At 32.5% G+C, this 18,724-nt stretch overlaps 1 protein-coding gene across 2 annotated transcripts in view; it reads right to left on the bottom strand.

Annotated features, from left to right (window-relative positions):
- The window catches only part of LOC123715790, a 121,495-nt gene that overhangs the window by 70,475 nt on the left and 32,296 nt on the right, over window positions 1–18,724 (bottom strand). Inside the window, exon 1 of one of the 2 annotated variants that reach the window (XM_045671095.1) lies at window positions 7,065–7,185. The exons of the other annotated variant lie outside the window; for it this stretch is intronic. Within the exon in view, the coding sequence (XP_045527051.1) occupies window positions 7,065–7,086 (22 nt within the window). The 5' untranslated portion in view covers window positions 7,087–7,185. Of the gene's footprint in view, window positions 1–7,064; window positions 7,186–18,724 lie in introns of those variants that run through there. 2 annotated transcript variants of the gene reach the window in all.

Raw genomic sequence — 18,724 nt, 5'->3', positions numbered from 1 at the left:
GTTAGTTAGTATCGAGGGAAAGAGAGAAAATTACTTATAATTTACAATGATTAAATTTCTACTGTAACGAATCTTTCGTCAATGTCCCATTTCAGTTAAAAAAAGCAATAATGTGTGATGTAAATGAAACAGTTATTAAAAATCAAGTGCCTAGTACCCTACCCTTAAAGCTTTCGTCGAGACCTCTTAATTATACAGTTATCATCTGGGTCAAAGTCTACGGCCTTGACTGGGTGCATTTTTCCAACACAATGTGATTTCAGAAGCATCACGTTGAAGGTTTAGTTTTTTTGTAATCGGCTTTTCAACCTAAAAACCGCGATCGGAACTAATATTCAACTGGACTTTCAGGTTATAGATCGGACTTGCGACAGATGAAAGGGTTCGTAATAGAATTTAAGGTAGGTTAACATATTTCACACAAAAAATATAATAATAATTAAAAATTACTATGAAAATTATGTAAAACTCCGAAAAACATAAATACAGACCATAGATAATTAAATTGTTTTAAATTCTATTTTGACATATTGCGTGATTTGAAATAGCTGATAGTGCTGTTCGTTGTAATTCATCCATCTTAAGTAACGCTCCCAATGCAAATACAGAATTTATTATTTTTGCAAACTTTAATAAATACTGTTTTTTGCATCTAAACCCTATTTGAAACTTTATCTCTAATAAATGTATACAATTTTATTGCAATGCAATAGGTTTTAAAATAAATCCATGTAACACGAGAAGGATTCCATGCTTGGAACGACCTAAGTTTCAGAATCCAATTCTATTTTAAGACATGTTTTACGATAGACCTTTCTGACTATGTATCAAACATCACAGACTGTGTTTTACAAGCTGACCATTTACTTGTATTGCTTGTTTGTTTTGTACAATTTGAAATATCGAATTAATCAAGTTTTAATATTGTTACGAGCTAGGGGATCGGATAGAAAATGCCGTGGATTTCTTCAAGGGTTTATTTCTTAAAAAATCAATGAGGAATTTATGGGCACAGTTTAATTGCAGAGATGCACTAATAATACACAAAAACACAGTCACTTATGCACACTTCACACTGTACTTTATCACTTGTATTCACTTTATTCGCACTTTATCGCTTCGGTGTTTCGCTCTTGTTGTCGCATTCAAAACTAAAGGCGACTAGTCGCGTTTCGGCTCGCTTATATATCCCTGGGAATAATTCTAAACAATATTCGAGAACTTTCTAGGCGGGCTTGCTACTGAGTAGCGATTGCACAATTCTAGAACGTTCGCACTCTTTGTCTCTTTCGCACGTTGCTCCGTCCTTGTCGTACGGTGTTCTAGAGTGCTCGTCTAGTTTCGAGAAAGTTCTGATCTTCTCTCTCTCTCTCTCGTATCATTTCGTCCTTGTCTCACACCTAGAAGGTTCGGTCTAGAATATTCCTTCATCAAAGGGATATAACCAGGCCTGAAAACGCCTAAAAACGGGTCTCCTGAAAACTGCACCACTCGACTACACATGTTCTGAAACTGACTGAAAAAATGTTTCAGCTTCCTGAAAACTAGGGTAACATTATGGAAATTACAATTTTCTAGTATATGATTGACCCTCTCCTGAAACGGTCAGAAATCATATTTCAGCCTGCTGAAAAGTTCTCTAACTAGTGGAAAAATCTAGAAACATGCAGTCGACCCGTCTTCGTAACAATATTTATAATAGTAAACAGATAGGCGATATATATATAATATAAATCAAATAGGTAAAGGAGAAATATAGTAGTAGTTTCTCGCTGACAACTAGCCGTAAAGCTCTCGAGTGAAGTAAAAAATGTATATGCAATATACATTACTTACTCTTATATATATTTTGCATTTTTATTCACTGTATATATTTTGATATATAGAATAATACTTGGATCCTTATAACTATGCATTACGCTCCTATGATAGATGAATTTTGGAAACTCTTCTCATCTCATCTTCCGTAGGCATGGCTTTTAAGCTCTTCGCTATAAAGTTATGGTATGCTCTTTTGGACTTTTAAAAGTCTTTTAAATAAACACCTCTTTAACATATGCTTTCCAAATTAAATTGTGACTTTTGTAATAATTTTGTTGTTATTGTAAATATATTATTTTATGTATTTTGGAACCTAGCATTGTCATTCACTTTTTCATTTTACTAGGGTTGCATGGAAGATATTGCTTGTAAGCGATAAGGCCTACCAATGTCTCCTTGATGTATGTTGAATGTATGTGTATCAAATATCTAATCCAATAAAGTGTTGATCAATAAAATGACAAATTAATAATATGGAATTTATTTCCATCCATATGCTTTTTTAGTAAACAAAAGCTATTGAAGAACATGAACAGTGTTCTAAAGCCGTAAAATGTAAGCTATTTTATTTAATTTATATATTTTAAAAAAAATCTTGCCCTTGTTGCAGTGCACAGTACTTACACAGCGTGTAGACATTTTGGCATGAACAATGAGTACGACGGACAAAAAGCGACAAAGAGAAAAATGTGCTTATTTAGTATAGATCATATATTTCGTTATTTTCTACCGACCAGTCGCTAAAGCGCCTTCTTTTAAGTTAAATTACGTAAATAGACTTCACACAAAAAGCAGATGCAGCGAAATATTTACATTATAAACGCAAATAAGATTACCGAGTTGAAACAATCTAATTACATGAGAGCTTACGTAACATTACGGTGACAATTTAATTCCGTTAAGTGTCCATTGCTGTGTGAACACTATGCAGATGGAATGCGGATTGAAAATGCAATGCACTAGTTCTTGAATACGCCCTTCCAACTGCAAAGTCGATCTTTATTACGTTGTTATGCCGACAAGAAAATCAGACTGATGAGCACTACTATACTACTCTAAATATGAACATATTTTTAGGATCAGATATTATATCGATAAGAATCTTTAATTAATGTATTTAATTATGTTCAGTAAGCGTAAAAATAGTTGTTCTTCGCGTAGACCATAAAAAAATACTTGTTTATGAATTTTTGCACTTTTATACAACTTCACAAACACATATAATATTCCTTTTTATAAAATATTAATGTTCCCGATTGAGCACAGAGTCTATTTTTATCACTGGCGGTGTACATAGGAAATAGTATTGTAAATAAGCGCGTGCACAATGACACAAGTGGACTTGCATGCTATTACGTAATTCTAATATACCGGATAATTAGACTAAATGTCAAGACCGGGTGTATCAGGCGCATAACAGTCAACCCGCGGTACGCGAACGAACAGTATATGTACGGAATTCCATACACTGCCAACATCCTACGGAGGACACCATTAATTAATTTTTAGAAAATCGTATTCTTATTATCGTTCCATCTGGGATTTGAAACACGACCTCGCAGTCTTTACATACCACTAGACCTAAGCCAATTAATAATACACAAATAAACTTAATATATTTAATTAATTTAAATGAGGTCATTTTTATTTTGAACGTTTATAGATGCTAGAATTGATGTCCAGGCATTATTTACTCCACTGGCGCAACGACCCAAAGTGAGCTTTGGCTCCCGAGATAAGAGAACACCACTTTCAATGATTTAGCACTGCTGCTTGCTAGTCGGCCACTTGGAGTTCACGCAAGTCCCTCTCTACAACGACTTTGCGTCGGCCCATTAGCATACCAAGATATGCTTTATTGACACACTGATCATTCTCTTCCATCCTCTCTAGGTTGCGAGTCCAGCGGAGGCTATTGGCTTCCTATGAGTAATTTTGGGAAATCTTCTATTTTAGCTCAGCCAAGAATTTCCCTCAGCTACACCTTGGTTAATAGTTTGGACGTAAAAACCTTGTGAAGGATTACTCTACAGCGGAGGGTTTTTGGATTCCTATTATAAATTTTCTCACCCCGTGTATTCGTACCTGTTATAGTATTTTAGTAATTTTCTGGAGTCCAGGAACGACAATCGCTTAACTATTGGCGCCTTGATATTTGTAGCATGATGTGAAGATATTCCGTTTTGTCGACAAGTCAATCCCTGACCTGTTTGTGCAGATCGTTTTACTTCCTTTCCTGTCTGGCTCTGGCTCCTGTTCCGGACAGTCCATAAAGCCTTATAACCAAAATCGTATTTCATAATGTTCCGATCATTATTGATTCACAACTTCTGATACCAATTTAATAATTTAATATGTATCGTAATGCGGGCTACGCGGGCCCCCTTATCCGATATTTTTTAATACGGTTGCTCAAAAAATGCCGTATTACAGGGAAATATTCTCCGAAGCATTTTGTGCAATTATACTGAGTTCCAGTGGTCTTCATTCAAATAAAATATCGTCGAAATTACTCATTTTGTGCAACAAACAAGTAAACGCGCAAGAACATTTTTGTAAAATGGAGCTAACCGTAAAATAAGATAACCGTATAATAAGAAGAGATTTTTTTTCTTCATTAATTCTGGGTAGGCAAAGGGAACTATGCCCATACAGCCAAATCTTCAGTAGATTTTTTTTATTAATTTAAAATTAAATTTATGAGATGAAATGAAATAAAACCTAACCTTACTAATTGAATCAAATCATTAAATCTTATATTGAAGCACATTAGTAGCTTAATTTTAGAAATATTTGCATGAATATTAAAAACTTCAATGATTTGTTTTTTAAAACTTCGTGGATGGTTTTTTCTTGTCAATAGACTTTATTTTAACAGTTGGGAAAGAGAATGCCCTAGTGCGGAAAAGGTAAAGAAAAGCTCGAGTATGTGGGCTATTGCCCACACCCCGAACGCTATACATCCCTGCAATACGCCACTTTTTGAGCAACTGTATTAGAATATACTATATATAATATTTAACGACAATACCTGATTAATTTAGGTATCAGAGTGCTTTGATGAATATTTATATAGAAACTGCTGCTCTAGTAGTAAGTTATAATTTCGTTTGGGTTAGTTACACAGTACACAAAGAAAAAATTGAAAAGATTCAAAATAACTTCATTAAATTTATCACCTATAAAACCTATAATAAGTTTAATACCTGGACGCATGTGAACATTTAAAATTGACACTTTAAATTCTCGATGAAAACAATACGATTTATTGCTACTACATGACGTTCACTTCTATAAAAATTGCCTTCACATGTTCCATCAACACCAATTATGCCAAATCTCTTAGCTTTGTATCGCTCAGCCTGCACATACAACGACCAATATTTAAGGCTTGACTTGTTACACCTATCGTGAAATATGCTCAAGCGGAGTATTAATTATATCCATAGCGCAAAGTTACCTGCATCTTGATTACACATACACACCCTCACGATACGTATTAGTACGTATGTAACATACTCTCACTTTTACACTATCAAACAACACAGCCAAATAAGGTAGTATCACTTAATTTAATTGTATTGAATAAACTTTTATTTTTAATAGCTTTTTTCTTCTGTAATATTTGTTTACCTTTTTGTTTATATTATTTATTTCATTTTGGCTATATGTTTAGTATAATTGATTTTTATTAGCTTAGCTGTTAAGAGTACAAATTCAATAAATACATACTAAATATATTTTTGTTTATATTGTTCACTATTGACTTATTTTTTAATTGCTTTGTTTTATTCCATTCCTTTTATCTGAATAACTGAACTCGTGATTTTTTTGCACTTCTTGCGCTTGCCTTATCTAATTTGAAATTGAAACAAAAGATTGTTTCACACATTTCTTGCCTGGAAGAGATCGCTTGAAAGCTATAAGGCCATCAGTTGCCCTCCTTTTTATTTAAATATGTCAACTGTATTATATTTCTGTATGCAACGAAGTGTTAACAAATAAACAGCTTTCTTCTTCATAGAGTTATAATTTACTGCAATGTCATCGAAAATACTTGACAAACGGGTCAAAGTACACAGTACAATCAATGCTTAATTAATGTTTACCTGACTCTTATAGCAATCACTTCATTAGCCTTGATTGTAGAATCTCATTACCATTATTGAATTGTTACTTTACGGATAAAATTATTAAACAAGTGAATTTACAAAAATAAATCATAAGTAAATATTCGTGTTGTAAAATGTAGAGTAACATTAACTGGAAGTTACTAACTTCATTAAAGATTATACCAATGATTTTGTGAGTTATCGTATCGTAGGGATTCCTTTTTTAATTTATGTCTAGTATTTCGAAAGTCAAAATTTAACCTGACCCCTGTCAAATAAGAAATCTGACCAACAAATTTGACAGGGGTGAAGCATCAATAATGCGTTCAAAACTGGATCAAGACTAGGAACACTTCTGAATACGCAGAGATGATATAAATAACTTAAGTTATGTTCTAACGCAAATTTACTTCACCTAAGAAAAATGTATATAGTTACATAACATAACATGCAAAATCATACTCGAAGCTACGCGATGAATCGCTGTGCTATGGGCTACGAAATCTTCTACGAGCACGGGTTACGCCTTTTCTATGCTACACAAAAACACTGCTACGCGATCAGCATGTCGCTGCGTTAGAAATGTGCATCCTCTTCATATGCTATGGGCGTGTCAAACAAATATTTTACATAGCAACATCAAAATAAATTAAACTATTTATTTATTAAGTAAGGAAAATTTCAATTGTAAAATATAAAGTAATCCAAGAATCACTCCACATCAATAATGTAACACCTTAATGTCCCCTTAAGTTCATACTTAAGGGGACATTAAGGTTGTCGTCCATGTATCTATCGTCTATCTATTAATAAAATAAGTCTAGATTAATTAATTTTTTCACATATAGCAATAGTTCTTTTTACTAACAAAAGTTTTTACAGATTTGGCAAAATATGAATTATAAAGAAGTTTAGCTATAATGGGGAGTTCAATAACTTATCGTGATTGATACAACAATATTTTAAAACAACATAAATGCCAAAAGTCTTGACGTCACAACGTTTGAAAGTACACTTTATTCCTATACAAATAAAATTCAAAATGGCTAAGCATTACAATCGAGATTAAATTATTGATTATAACTCGAGTAAAACACGACAGCAATCTGCAGTATTAAGAGAAAAACCTACCGTCAGTACTTGTTATATTCATTGTGGACCACTTAAAGAAGTAATTAACAGTTCAACTCCCAAGTTCACACACTACGTACGCGTACGAGGAAGTAGCTCGCACTAAGATTTTCCGCGCGAACGATTCTGCGGTTTGCCGTATTGCAGATAAATCGACAGTAAAACGCCCAATAATATAATCCTTTCACTTCACACCTCCAGAGTTTAAGTACTTAACGACGAACTTTTAAGACACTGGACGTCAAGCGCAAAGGCGCGAAATTGTTTTGACAGATCACTGATTGATAACCACCAACCACGACGCGTTCATTTTTCGAATATGCTCTTAAGTAGTGTACGATATCCGGTAGATATCGGAAGATGCTACTTTGCGAGCAATCCAAAGCTTTTTGATAGTGTAACGACAAAACAAATAGTCCAGAATGAGTGAATTTCGAGCATGCGCACTGAGTTCTACCGTATGCGTATATTGTTAAGCTGCGGTTATCCTTTGATAACGTTTTCACGATGTTTTTATGATCTGGCACAATTGTGTGACGAATTGTTTTTACAATGCTGGCAAATGTCAAACAATTTTTCTGCTATTTTGCAGGCAATTGCGTAGAAGGCTAGTTTTTATTTGGGACAATTTTTGTTTTATCTATGTGACGGCGTGTAAAAACTTGTTTTGTTATATTTGTTAAATGTTTTTTATTTGAGCTGGACTTGGGTTCTCATTCAGACAAGCCTCTATCAAAGAACGAAAGTTATAACAATAGTGTTAATTCAACAGGTACTGTAATGGTTAACATAGATACATGACATGAAATTATATTTTAGTATTAATGAGGTCTTACATTGTACGGCTTTTAAAAATTAAGTTAAAAATGATTTAATTTTAAATCCCGATCATATAATATAATCGTAAGTATTTAAAGTCTCACGGTATATATTTTAATTTCTTGATCAGAAAATCCTGTAAAGTCACATATACCGAAAACAAAAAATGCTAAATATGAGTATTTAATGACTTCTATTTTTAAAACTAGTCCCTGTGGACGTCACCTTAATGCAGTACGACAGAGTAGGCACGTATAGGGCTACTCTTAAGATATTTATCCGCGTGACAGGATAGATGTAGATATACCACGTTTTATACAACCTTTACAGAATTTACACTCCTGAGCGTCTGGGATTCAGTCTAAATTTCCATGTAAAACCAACAAGAGTTCTTTTCAAGAAAAATTAAGTTCTACACTTTAGTATGGGGGTTTCAATTTGTATGTGTAAATACGATTTTGTACATCTAATTGCTATATTAACAATTATATAGGTTTTTAGATCTCAGATAATAATTGTAACCCAGCTTTTTGTAAAAATGCAATGAGGCGCTAAAAATTTTTTTTAAAGGTTATGTAGAGTAGTTTAATTATTAAATAATAGGTAGCTCTGTATTGTAAAACTTATGTTTTGTTTATGTAGTTAACTACATAAAAGTACAATAATACACACAAAAAACCATAGTCCACAGATTTTATTATAGTGCATGTATATTGATCACCTACTTAATAAAAATATTGAATCACAGGACATCACTGTGAACGAATATCATCTTGACATATGAATTAATGGTTTTCCCCATTACGACTCAAATTTATTCATAAAGCAAAGAAATAATGCAATGATTGGAACACGAACAAGATACTTCAGTTTTAATGGAGTTCCCTCTTCTCCTCTTAGAAAGTTCCTAATTAATTCTTATGAGATATTGAGGAAGCCTGTAATGTGACAATCAGTATTACGTTTTACCAAGCTCAAGTTAGCTTGCGTTGATCCAACAGGCCCATAGATGGCGTTGATTGAAGTTAAGCATAAGCAAACTAAACATACAGGCCATACTAATAAAATAAAGATCTTCATTTTATTAGCCTCGTCATTAAAACTTTATTATTATATGTATAATTAATTCGATATATATGTTTAATTCGTTATATATGTTTAATTCGACTAAACAATAGTATGAGAGAAATAATAATGTAGGCACTAAAAGCCTCCAACATCACGTGATACTTCGTAGATTTAGTGTAAAATAGTAGTCGTCAAAGTATCGATGAGTGACACTTTCTACGTTTCTTTAATAAAAATTAAAATATTTTTTCGAGGAAAGTTTTTTTTACCAAGTTTAATTACAACGTGTAGACCTTTTATTTTTCAAAAGCTTGATTAATTCTATACAAAAGGGGACTTTACAAACCGTGGCTTAGTGGACTCATAACTCTGCATATCTTCCATGCAATTGTATCAAAGCAGGCTGTAATCCTAATTGGAACGTCTCAGACATCATCTAAGCAGGTCTTGTATACATCAGCCATTATTTAAACAACGAAATAGTTTGGGCTGTAACTAAAACATCAACCTCAAAAACTTTCATCATAACGTCTAACTGTGGTTTCGTGTTTCACAAAGTTTTATTCCTTCATTAGCCTTCAAAACTTACAAATGTATGTTTGCTATGATACATCTTGCTCTATTTCCCCCAATCACTATTCGAATTAAAGGAAATAAACGAAATGAATTGGGTCTTGGTTCCGACAAATCGTTAAGTAGTTTACGTCTATTTGGCAACAATAATCTCTTACTAACAACTCTCTTTTAGTGCGCTTTGCCTGGCTAGCTATTTATCGCTAAAACTGCCTGTTACACCCAGTGTTTAGATTTTACTGTGTTACGTACGCAGTCGTGGACGCTTGAAATTGTAATTAATTAATATATGAGAATAGTGTCCACTAACATAATCTGATTAAATACTATCGCACTATCTTTCTTATTCTTCTATAAGAATATTTAAACGCTTGACAATTTAACTATGCCATTGTGGGAAATATACTAAATTATATTGTATATGTTAAATAAAATAAAATACATATTATAAATTTAAGTCTCATGAATAATTTCATATGATTTATTTTATATATTGCAAAACATTACCAGTATCTGGCACAGGCTCCTGAATGCAGTTCTCACTACATCCTACATGTTTGCTGTTTATGGTAATAAAATTTTATTATTAACAAAAAATAACTTCGCTGTGGCGTAATTGCCTGAGAATAGCAATAATACATTAACTCAAAAGGTTTCCACATTTTATTTTTTAATCGACCTAGTCAATCGTAATCTTTCTACTTAATAGTGGCGTGAAGGTAAATATGAAAAAAAAATATTAATCCTAATTATTGCGCGCCCGCACACACACACACACACAGACACCAACACACACCAAAGTTATTTTTACGACTCCATTTTCAATGTTCCCTTTTAGCACTTACTTATTTTCTTCTATTGTATCTTATGACAATGACCTGATTGTACGTGTTCCGGTCCGGAGGTGGAGAGGCTGGCACTCAGGTCTCCTGTTACAGAGACCAGTTAAATGTTATCATCTTAGTTTAATCATAATAACCTTGTATGTATATGTGAGAGAAAAAATAAAGATTATTTATTATTATATTGCCTTCACATTATCGTGGTAACAGAAAAATCTTACTGTCAAAGATCAAAGCGAGACACTTCGATATGTGGCATTGTGTTACACTATTTAGAGATGTTTTAATGTGTGTATGACAATTACTTTTCTGTTTAGTATGGAGGCGCATGACTATGTACAATTCAAATAATGCTCACGTTTCAAATTAAGATTATAATTTTAATAAGCCTCAACAAAGTTTATTATTAAGCCTTCATTTAAACCTAAGTTTAGGCAGTAACTCATTTCCCTAGAGTGTAAGTAGACTTACTAAAGATCTTTCGAGATAATCATAATCGTAAATACGTGTTCTGAAAACTTTATGCGCTACGTCTGTCAATCAAAGTTTGCTTAGAAGTTTAAATGGAACGTTTTGATTTATTGAATTATAATAGAAGTTATAATACAATTGAAGCAAACTTTATAACTTAGATAAAATAAATTGCAATTCTTGTTGTGTAAACGAGAAAAATACTAACCGTAAATATACGTCTAAGAAATAATTAACAATATAGTTCCCCTAAGCCCATTTATTTTGATTATTTTCACCTATTCACATTTTATATTAGTTATTTATGTTTTAAAATTTAAGTTCTGTATTTTTTATGCTTGTATTTTTTTTGTTTGGTAGAAAATGTCTTTAGTAGTAGGACCGACCATTTATACTTGGTCTTATTTATTTTTCCTCCTGTTTTGTATTACTCTAATGTAAATAAAGTGTTTTTATTGTAAGGGTTTATTATAAAAGTGTAAAGAACGGTAAGGTAATCTATAACATCGAAGGCTATCAAAAAAGCCAGCCTTTGCTTAACGTACATCACGTTTGTACGTTTTTAACGTTCATTTTTATCCATTATAGTTGGGACTTCCATTGCTATACTATCATTATCACTGGAAAGGTTTTCTAGTGATTTTAAATTATAATAATGTTACGTGACGACTTCGATAAATCAAAACAATACCAACAAGTAAACACATAACTTAATAAAACCAAAAAGTAATAAAAGGAAATAAAACTTTCTCAATCATTGACACTACGCCTGTAGAAAATTGGAAATCTTGGGTGGTCGAATCTAAACTCAATTTGAGACGATAAAGGAGGCCGAACCAATTAATCTATGTGAATTAATTGGACTCATAAGACGATTTATTTCATCGTATTTCAAATAAATTATTTTAACTCAGAGACCTTTATACACTTATGTATTGTTATATACAAGAAAATAGGACCAATTATCAAATGCATATATAGGCTAAAGGTTACTGTAATTGAATTTATTAAATAAATTCATAGTATTGTCTTTTGTAAAAATAGCTTTTACACATTAAGAAAATACTTTTTAAACGGATTAAAGCTATGTATTATTATTATAAGCTTATAATTATTAACGTAATTTTAAATTAAAATTTTCGTTTCGCGTATTATTACATAGCCTTAATCCGTTTAAAAAGTGTTTTCTTCAATAAATTCATTTTAAAACACATTGGCCTTTAAGTGAGTTAAAAGTATTCAGAAAAAATCAGTATAGATTATAATAAACAAATAGCAATAATAAAGAGGGCAAGTGGTGGCCTTATCTATTACAGACAATTGTTAAAGAAAAGTTCGCGTAAATAGTGCAAAATTACATATTTAAAAATAGAACACAGTAAACAATTAAAACCGATTTAAAACACATGAATCACAATTTGACCTACAATCTAATGATTTAAATAGAATTACTATGAGTGCAGCAAACGAATAAAACATCAAGTTTAATCCCAGTTTTAGTTATTATGGTACGCGTTATAATGCGCTACAAATCATGAGCAATGTCCTTTCAAAAACGAATCAATGGCGCTACAACCTTTTTAGGCCTGGGCTCAAATTTCTGTATTTGTTTCATGACCATTTCTTAATCTAATTGGCAAGTAGATTTACAGCCTTCTGTACCTGACGCACGTCGACTTTTTGGGTCTAAAGCAAGCCGGTTTCCTCACGATCTTTTCCTTTACTGTTCGAGCGAATGTTAAATGCGCACATAGAAAGAAAGTCCATTAGTGCACAGCCATGGATCGAACCTACAACCTCAGAGATAAAAGACGCACGCTGAAGCCACTAGGCCAACACTTCTCGAAACGTCAATTCTAAATCCCTTACAGAAGCTTTCACTGACATTAAAGAAAACCCCATATGAATTGTACTGTATTATCTATTTTGACAAAATAGACACAGCAAACCCTTTTGAAACCCTAAAGGTCCCCGATTCACGTCTGGACTGCCCTTATTCACTTTTCATTTCAAAGCCAGGAGTCGGCTGAATGTGAATAAAACATAAGGAATTATGTTAACACGCGTCCTGCAAACGGTGCTCGCATCTTGATTAATTCATACAGCCAAACAGGACCTAAGGGTAACAATACACTAGTTATCGAAACATCATTAGAGTGTTGAATTTTATGTCAGGTTTTTTTGTATGAATTAAAGCTATTTTTTGTACACCATCATTTTGATTCACCCCCTTTAGAGGTATTCCCAAGTCACGATTTAATCTCTAGATCTTTGAACGTAGCATATTTTCAATTAAATTGAGATGTTTTAGATGAGAATATTGAAAAGCAGTTGGGTTAGTGAGGAAGATTTTTATTTTATTTCAAGATGCCTTTAAAATTATATTATATTTTTAAACACTAACAATACATTTAAATTACTTAAAAAGTTGATCTTTATATATTGTAAATTAATGTAACCTAATTGATTATTTTTTGTTAATAGATGAGAAAATGTCTTTACTAGTATGTATCAGCCCTTATTACTCAAATGTACTATCAAAGGTTGCTGATTTGAATGTAGGAACACCTACAAAAAAGGTTTACAATATTTTGAATCCACATGAAGTCGTGGTTTTTGGATGGAATTATCTGAATAAATTTTCTAATTAACAGAATTCGATTTACAATCACAACAGGGCTGTTAAGAAACTGTAAACAAATGCGTGGGTTTTGTATATTTCAGGTAGGTTATAAAATGTAAAGGGAGACATAAAAACAAATCTTAAAACCAGTTAACAGATTATTATCACTCATTTGTTTCATTCGACTTTGTTCCTATGTGGAGTGTTGATTTATAAACAGAACTTTTAGTGGAATTGATGCCAGAATTTTATTAACAATGGGCGTGAATGAAGGCCCGAATGCTTTATCTGTTTTATTAATATTTTTTTAGGCAAATATTTGATGAGCTTTTTGTGCTCAATTGTGCACGATCCTTTGTGCTAGAAAGTGTTAATTTAATTTTGACCATACAAAGGAAACTCTATTTGGCTATGCCAGTCTTAGAACCTACGATCTCACAGTCATTTTTCAATTAAAATTCTTTCAAATTGCACGCTAAGCCAAACTAATATTACTCCCTAGGCGTGTGACCTTTAATAAATTGGAATTATAACATCAAATTATAACCTTTTGATCTTAGTTCGCGTGTTTTGAATTGGGTTCACGTCACGAACTTCCTAATTTGACCAAAATTAACGCTTAGTGACAAATGGGCGTAAAATATGCTTGATTGTAGATCTATTTCAAAATAAAATGAGGTCACCCATGTGATATGTGTGTATAGGAAAGCGTAGTATTACTTTATATGGTAAGGTGGTTTTTTTTAAACTAAATTACTTATGATTAAATTAAGTCTTCTTCGTAAGGTGTCACTTTATTGCTAAAGGTTGGCTGTTAACTTGCATTGCCGGATATAATACACTAGTCTCAGACGAACAGTTGTTCGTCGACGGATGTGATGTCCACTACCGTATGTTCCGAACCACTTCTATCTCCTACCAATTTGTAATTTCACAGGCAAAAGACGGGCTGGACGGGTTGGTAGGCTCATCATTGTATGATGCAACAAGTCGTATCGATGACGACGCAAAACGTGTCTGTAATATTTTAACAGTTTAGATAAACTTTCGTGTCGTCCTGATCCGTTAAAGCACTCTTTCATTCGTCAATCTTTGGACCAAGCTGATGCGAAGGCACCACAAAATCTCATAAGCTTCGAGGTGCCTTCTTGTGTCTTCTTAAATTGTCCAATGTGCGACTGGCAAGGTGTGACGTAACAGAGAGCCGAACCCTCAATTTGATACTAAAATAAACACATGGACTGGATAGGATTAATTTACATTAATAAACATCGTCAAAATTCAAGGTTTAAATCAGAAGAACCTTTAGAAGCCATAGGTCGAGGCAGAGGTTCAACACGCCGCCATTCTCGAGACTCAAAGTTTTAATGTACTAAAGAATCAGCTGCGGATAATACTACTTGTTATTTCTCATAAACACAGACGTTGCCATATGAAAATGAAGGCTCAATGATACTGAAATATTTGTTTCATGACCAATATAAAAAGTTCTACAAATGACATGCGGCAATTAGCCTCATTAAACAATATCTTCCTATTAGTTTTAAGTTTAGCGTATTTGAATTTAACACCATAGTAAATTAGTTATTTATTTCGTTGTCTTTATAAGCCCATAACACTGTTACAGCCATTAAACTAAAAAAAAACGTAAACCTTGACCCGGTAAATAAAAATAAAACCTGCCGAGTTAAAGGAAAAACGCTTTTCGGATTAACGAAGTTTTGAATTAATTGGCAATGGATAAGGATCAAATGTCGACGTCACACGTCTCAAGTCAGAAGTTTCTTTGGCAAGTTCAGATTATTTAAGTAGGGAAACAAAACATTTTGGAGATTTATGTTATATGACTCGAACGCTTTTCTTTATTGTTAGGTAATAACTTTAATTTGTGATAAATATATGAAGATAATCAGTGTATTTAACTTATGACATATCTCTATGTACACTATTATAAAGAAACTATTTCGTCGGTCTGTTTAAGTAAGAACTTCTAATGAATTAAAGAAGGTAATCACTGTGGCTGTAGTTGTTAAGCGATATCTTTCAGATAAACTAAATTAAATAAACATATTATGTATTATTATTGATGCTGCTGTAATTCATAGGATTACATCAACAAAACTTTAAATTCTCGTGTATTTAATGCGTCATTGCTAAGTAATAAGTTTAAGCCACAATAATGGCTTTGATGACCATAGTAACGCCATTATTGACAGGATTTCATACTGAGGGTTCGAACTTTGGCTGTGCACCCAATGTCTAAGCGTATTTAGCTCGCGCTCGTACTATGATGTAAAACACCGTGAGGAAACTGGCATGCCTTAGATCCATACAGTGAACGATGTGTATCAGTCACAAAAGGCTGATCACCTACCTGTCTATTAGAAATTTTGATCGAAACAGATAGCCACCTGGCCTCGTACCGAAAAGGTTGTAGCGAAACTGGTTGTTGTTGTTATACTTAGTAATATAGTGACTGTAAAGGTTCTTTGGCGATGTATTCTTTTGAACAGATTTAACATAAGAACAATACTTACAAACATTCACAATTTCGAATGACGCAACGTAATATTTTAAAGGCGTTTTATTAAAATAACCACTATTATACGTTTACACGAACTACTGATTGCTTCAATTAAATACATCGATTGCTAGGGGTATATAGTACCCATGGAATCCCGTGTAAAATTGAGGTCTTACTTTGCACGTGCTTGGAAAGCGAAATGGTTAGGTCGTTACAGAGAGCCCCATCCTTCAGTGACAAATCGCTACGATTGCTTTAATTTTAGGCGTATAAGGTACAATGCATGTACTACAGTACAGTATTGAATAAATATATCAGAATATTTATATAGAAGTATTTTCGAACTATAACATTTTCGTACGCGCTCACCAGAATTATCTTAAGATAGGGTATGAGATAAAAATTAAAATCCGATACTTTAGTGGTTTAATTTTAGTGAAAAGAAACTGGTAACGGAGACGTTTCGCAGACCAGGTATATTTTTATAATAATTGAAGTTTTACTTTTTTTAACGCGTTAGGGAAAAAATATGAGAGTAAATTTGTCACAAAAAACCGACCCTGAAGTTAGCTATTGTAAACATTTTAGTTTTTCAAAAAAAGTTACCACCAAAGTAAAAGTAAGGACATGCGTGAGAACTGACAACTGTATTCAGGATATTGATTTATTCAAGTGTTTCTGAACCTACCACACGTGTTTTGTATGAGTCCGAATAAAATATATACAAATATACATAAATATTTTCACAAATAATAATAATAATTGTTTTTACATATTACTTTGAGTACTTTTGTAGAATTTGGGGTAAGTTGACGGTTTGTAGGTAATACATACCGTATTACCTACATTGTGATATTTAAATAATTAATGATTTATTATATAATAATTTATTTAAATAGAAAATGCATTATGATAAAACTTTCAATGTATTAAATAACTTTTTTTCAAGTGGAGGTGTTTTGTTTTGGTTTTTCGATAAACGTAGTATAACTTCTAGCGCGTGTACATGTTGCACACACATGTTTTTTTATTAAAATACAGATATTTATGTGACGGCGAAACACTATTGGTCTGTCTACCGAAGCTATGACATTCATTACACACTGAAAAACAAAATTAAATACTTGAATGAATTACTTAGAAAATTCAAACAATGCATGATAATTGGATTACTATTTACTATTTTAGTGTTAGGTACAAAGTGTAGTTAGTGTAAGTAATAATAGTACTTAACTTCCGACAATACCAGGCAGAGAAAGAATATTAATTTAGAAAACGTATTAGTGTAATAAAAGGTCGTTTATATTAATAAGTAAATACCTTAATAATATTTAGTACACAAATAATAAAACCGACAAAAAGACTGATCCAATTATATTTTTCGATTCCAGTAATCCCCAAACAACGACAATACTACTTAGTAATTACAATCATGATCGAGTCTTCGGAAGGGAAGACTTATATTAATATTAATAAGAGTGCGTAGACATAATGCTATCATAAAATGGTCTGCGGAATAGAGCCTTCTACGTGCTTAGGGCTGTTAAAGGCTGGATAGGAGTCTAATAATATAATCTATATATATACAAGTTGAAGAATCTCTATGGTTGGACGATCGCTATTTCAACTGGAGATCTTGGAATCCCGGTGGAGCAATAAATGTTTTGGAATAGAATACATGGCGTATGACTTGTCTATAAAGAAAAATCGTCAATTGACGCAAAATTCTCTATATTATTCGTTGACAGGTACTACAAACTAGATATATTATAAATAAATTTTGATATAGTAATTATAGGGATTACTTTCCAATATTTCGCTGAATATATTTACTGAAGGCTAATAAATATTTTTAGCATGCTTATACTTTTATTTACTAATCCACTACTCAGTGAAATATTCGATAAAATCATCGATTTTTCAATCATTAAAAACTACACTATAGAAGTGAAGAAAAAGGGAAATCTTGTTATAAAAAAAAAACTTATTACTAAAATCATTTAATGCTTATACGATTAGTGTTAGCTTAACGGTCAAGTGTGCGTGTTCGAGTGTGTGTTATTGAGCTGGACCGTAAGGTCGAGCCCCAGATGTGTAAACGAGTATTATCCTTTTTATGCGCTAATATCACTTGATTGTACATTTAGAAACAGTGATAAAAAAACCGACTTACATTCAAATATTGGCAACGTATGGCACATCAATGAAACAGATGCAGCCATCTGCCAATTTGACTAAATTTTTCCAATTGGCGGAGAATATATGTCATTTCTATTCTATGACCTTTATTTGAAAACCGGCAGTAAATGTTAATAGAATTTAACTTGTTTTAATTGACATTGTTACAATTTTTTGTACACTTATCAATGAATATAACAACTTCCTTCCCTAAGGAGTAGTTTACCTAAGATCGAACTAAAATTCGAACATACAAGGGTATAAACTTGAACAGTCAAGCGAATGTGTTATCAGTTAACATCTGACGATATTCCCATCGCGAGTACCTTTTCACTCTCAAAGTTACTTATGAAGTTCGTGGTGCGGTTTTCTTGTTATTCTAGTTAAATTAATTAGATTATTATGTTACACTTGGTAGTGTAATTAATTCCCGCATATCAGTTTTAAGTTTACATACTCTATTATTAGGTTTTCCCTAAGGATTATGATAACGCTTTCGTGATAAATACGTTGTTTGAACGAAGGCTCTACATGCTGAGGATTTTTTTATAAGTGCTGAACA

This window comes from Pieris brassicae, chromosome 10, assembly GCF_905147105.1.
Source record: "Pieris brassicae chromosome 10, ilPieBrab1.1, whole genome shotgun sequence".
In the NCBI taxonomy this organism is placed as follows: domain Eukaryota; kingdom Metazoa; phylum Arthropoda; class Insecta; order Lepidoptera; family Pieridae; genus Pieris; species Pieris brassicae.
Note: the sequence above shows the minus strand (reverse complement) of the source record. Positions and strands in the feature narration are given on the sequence as shown.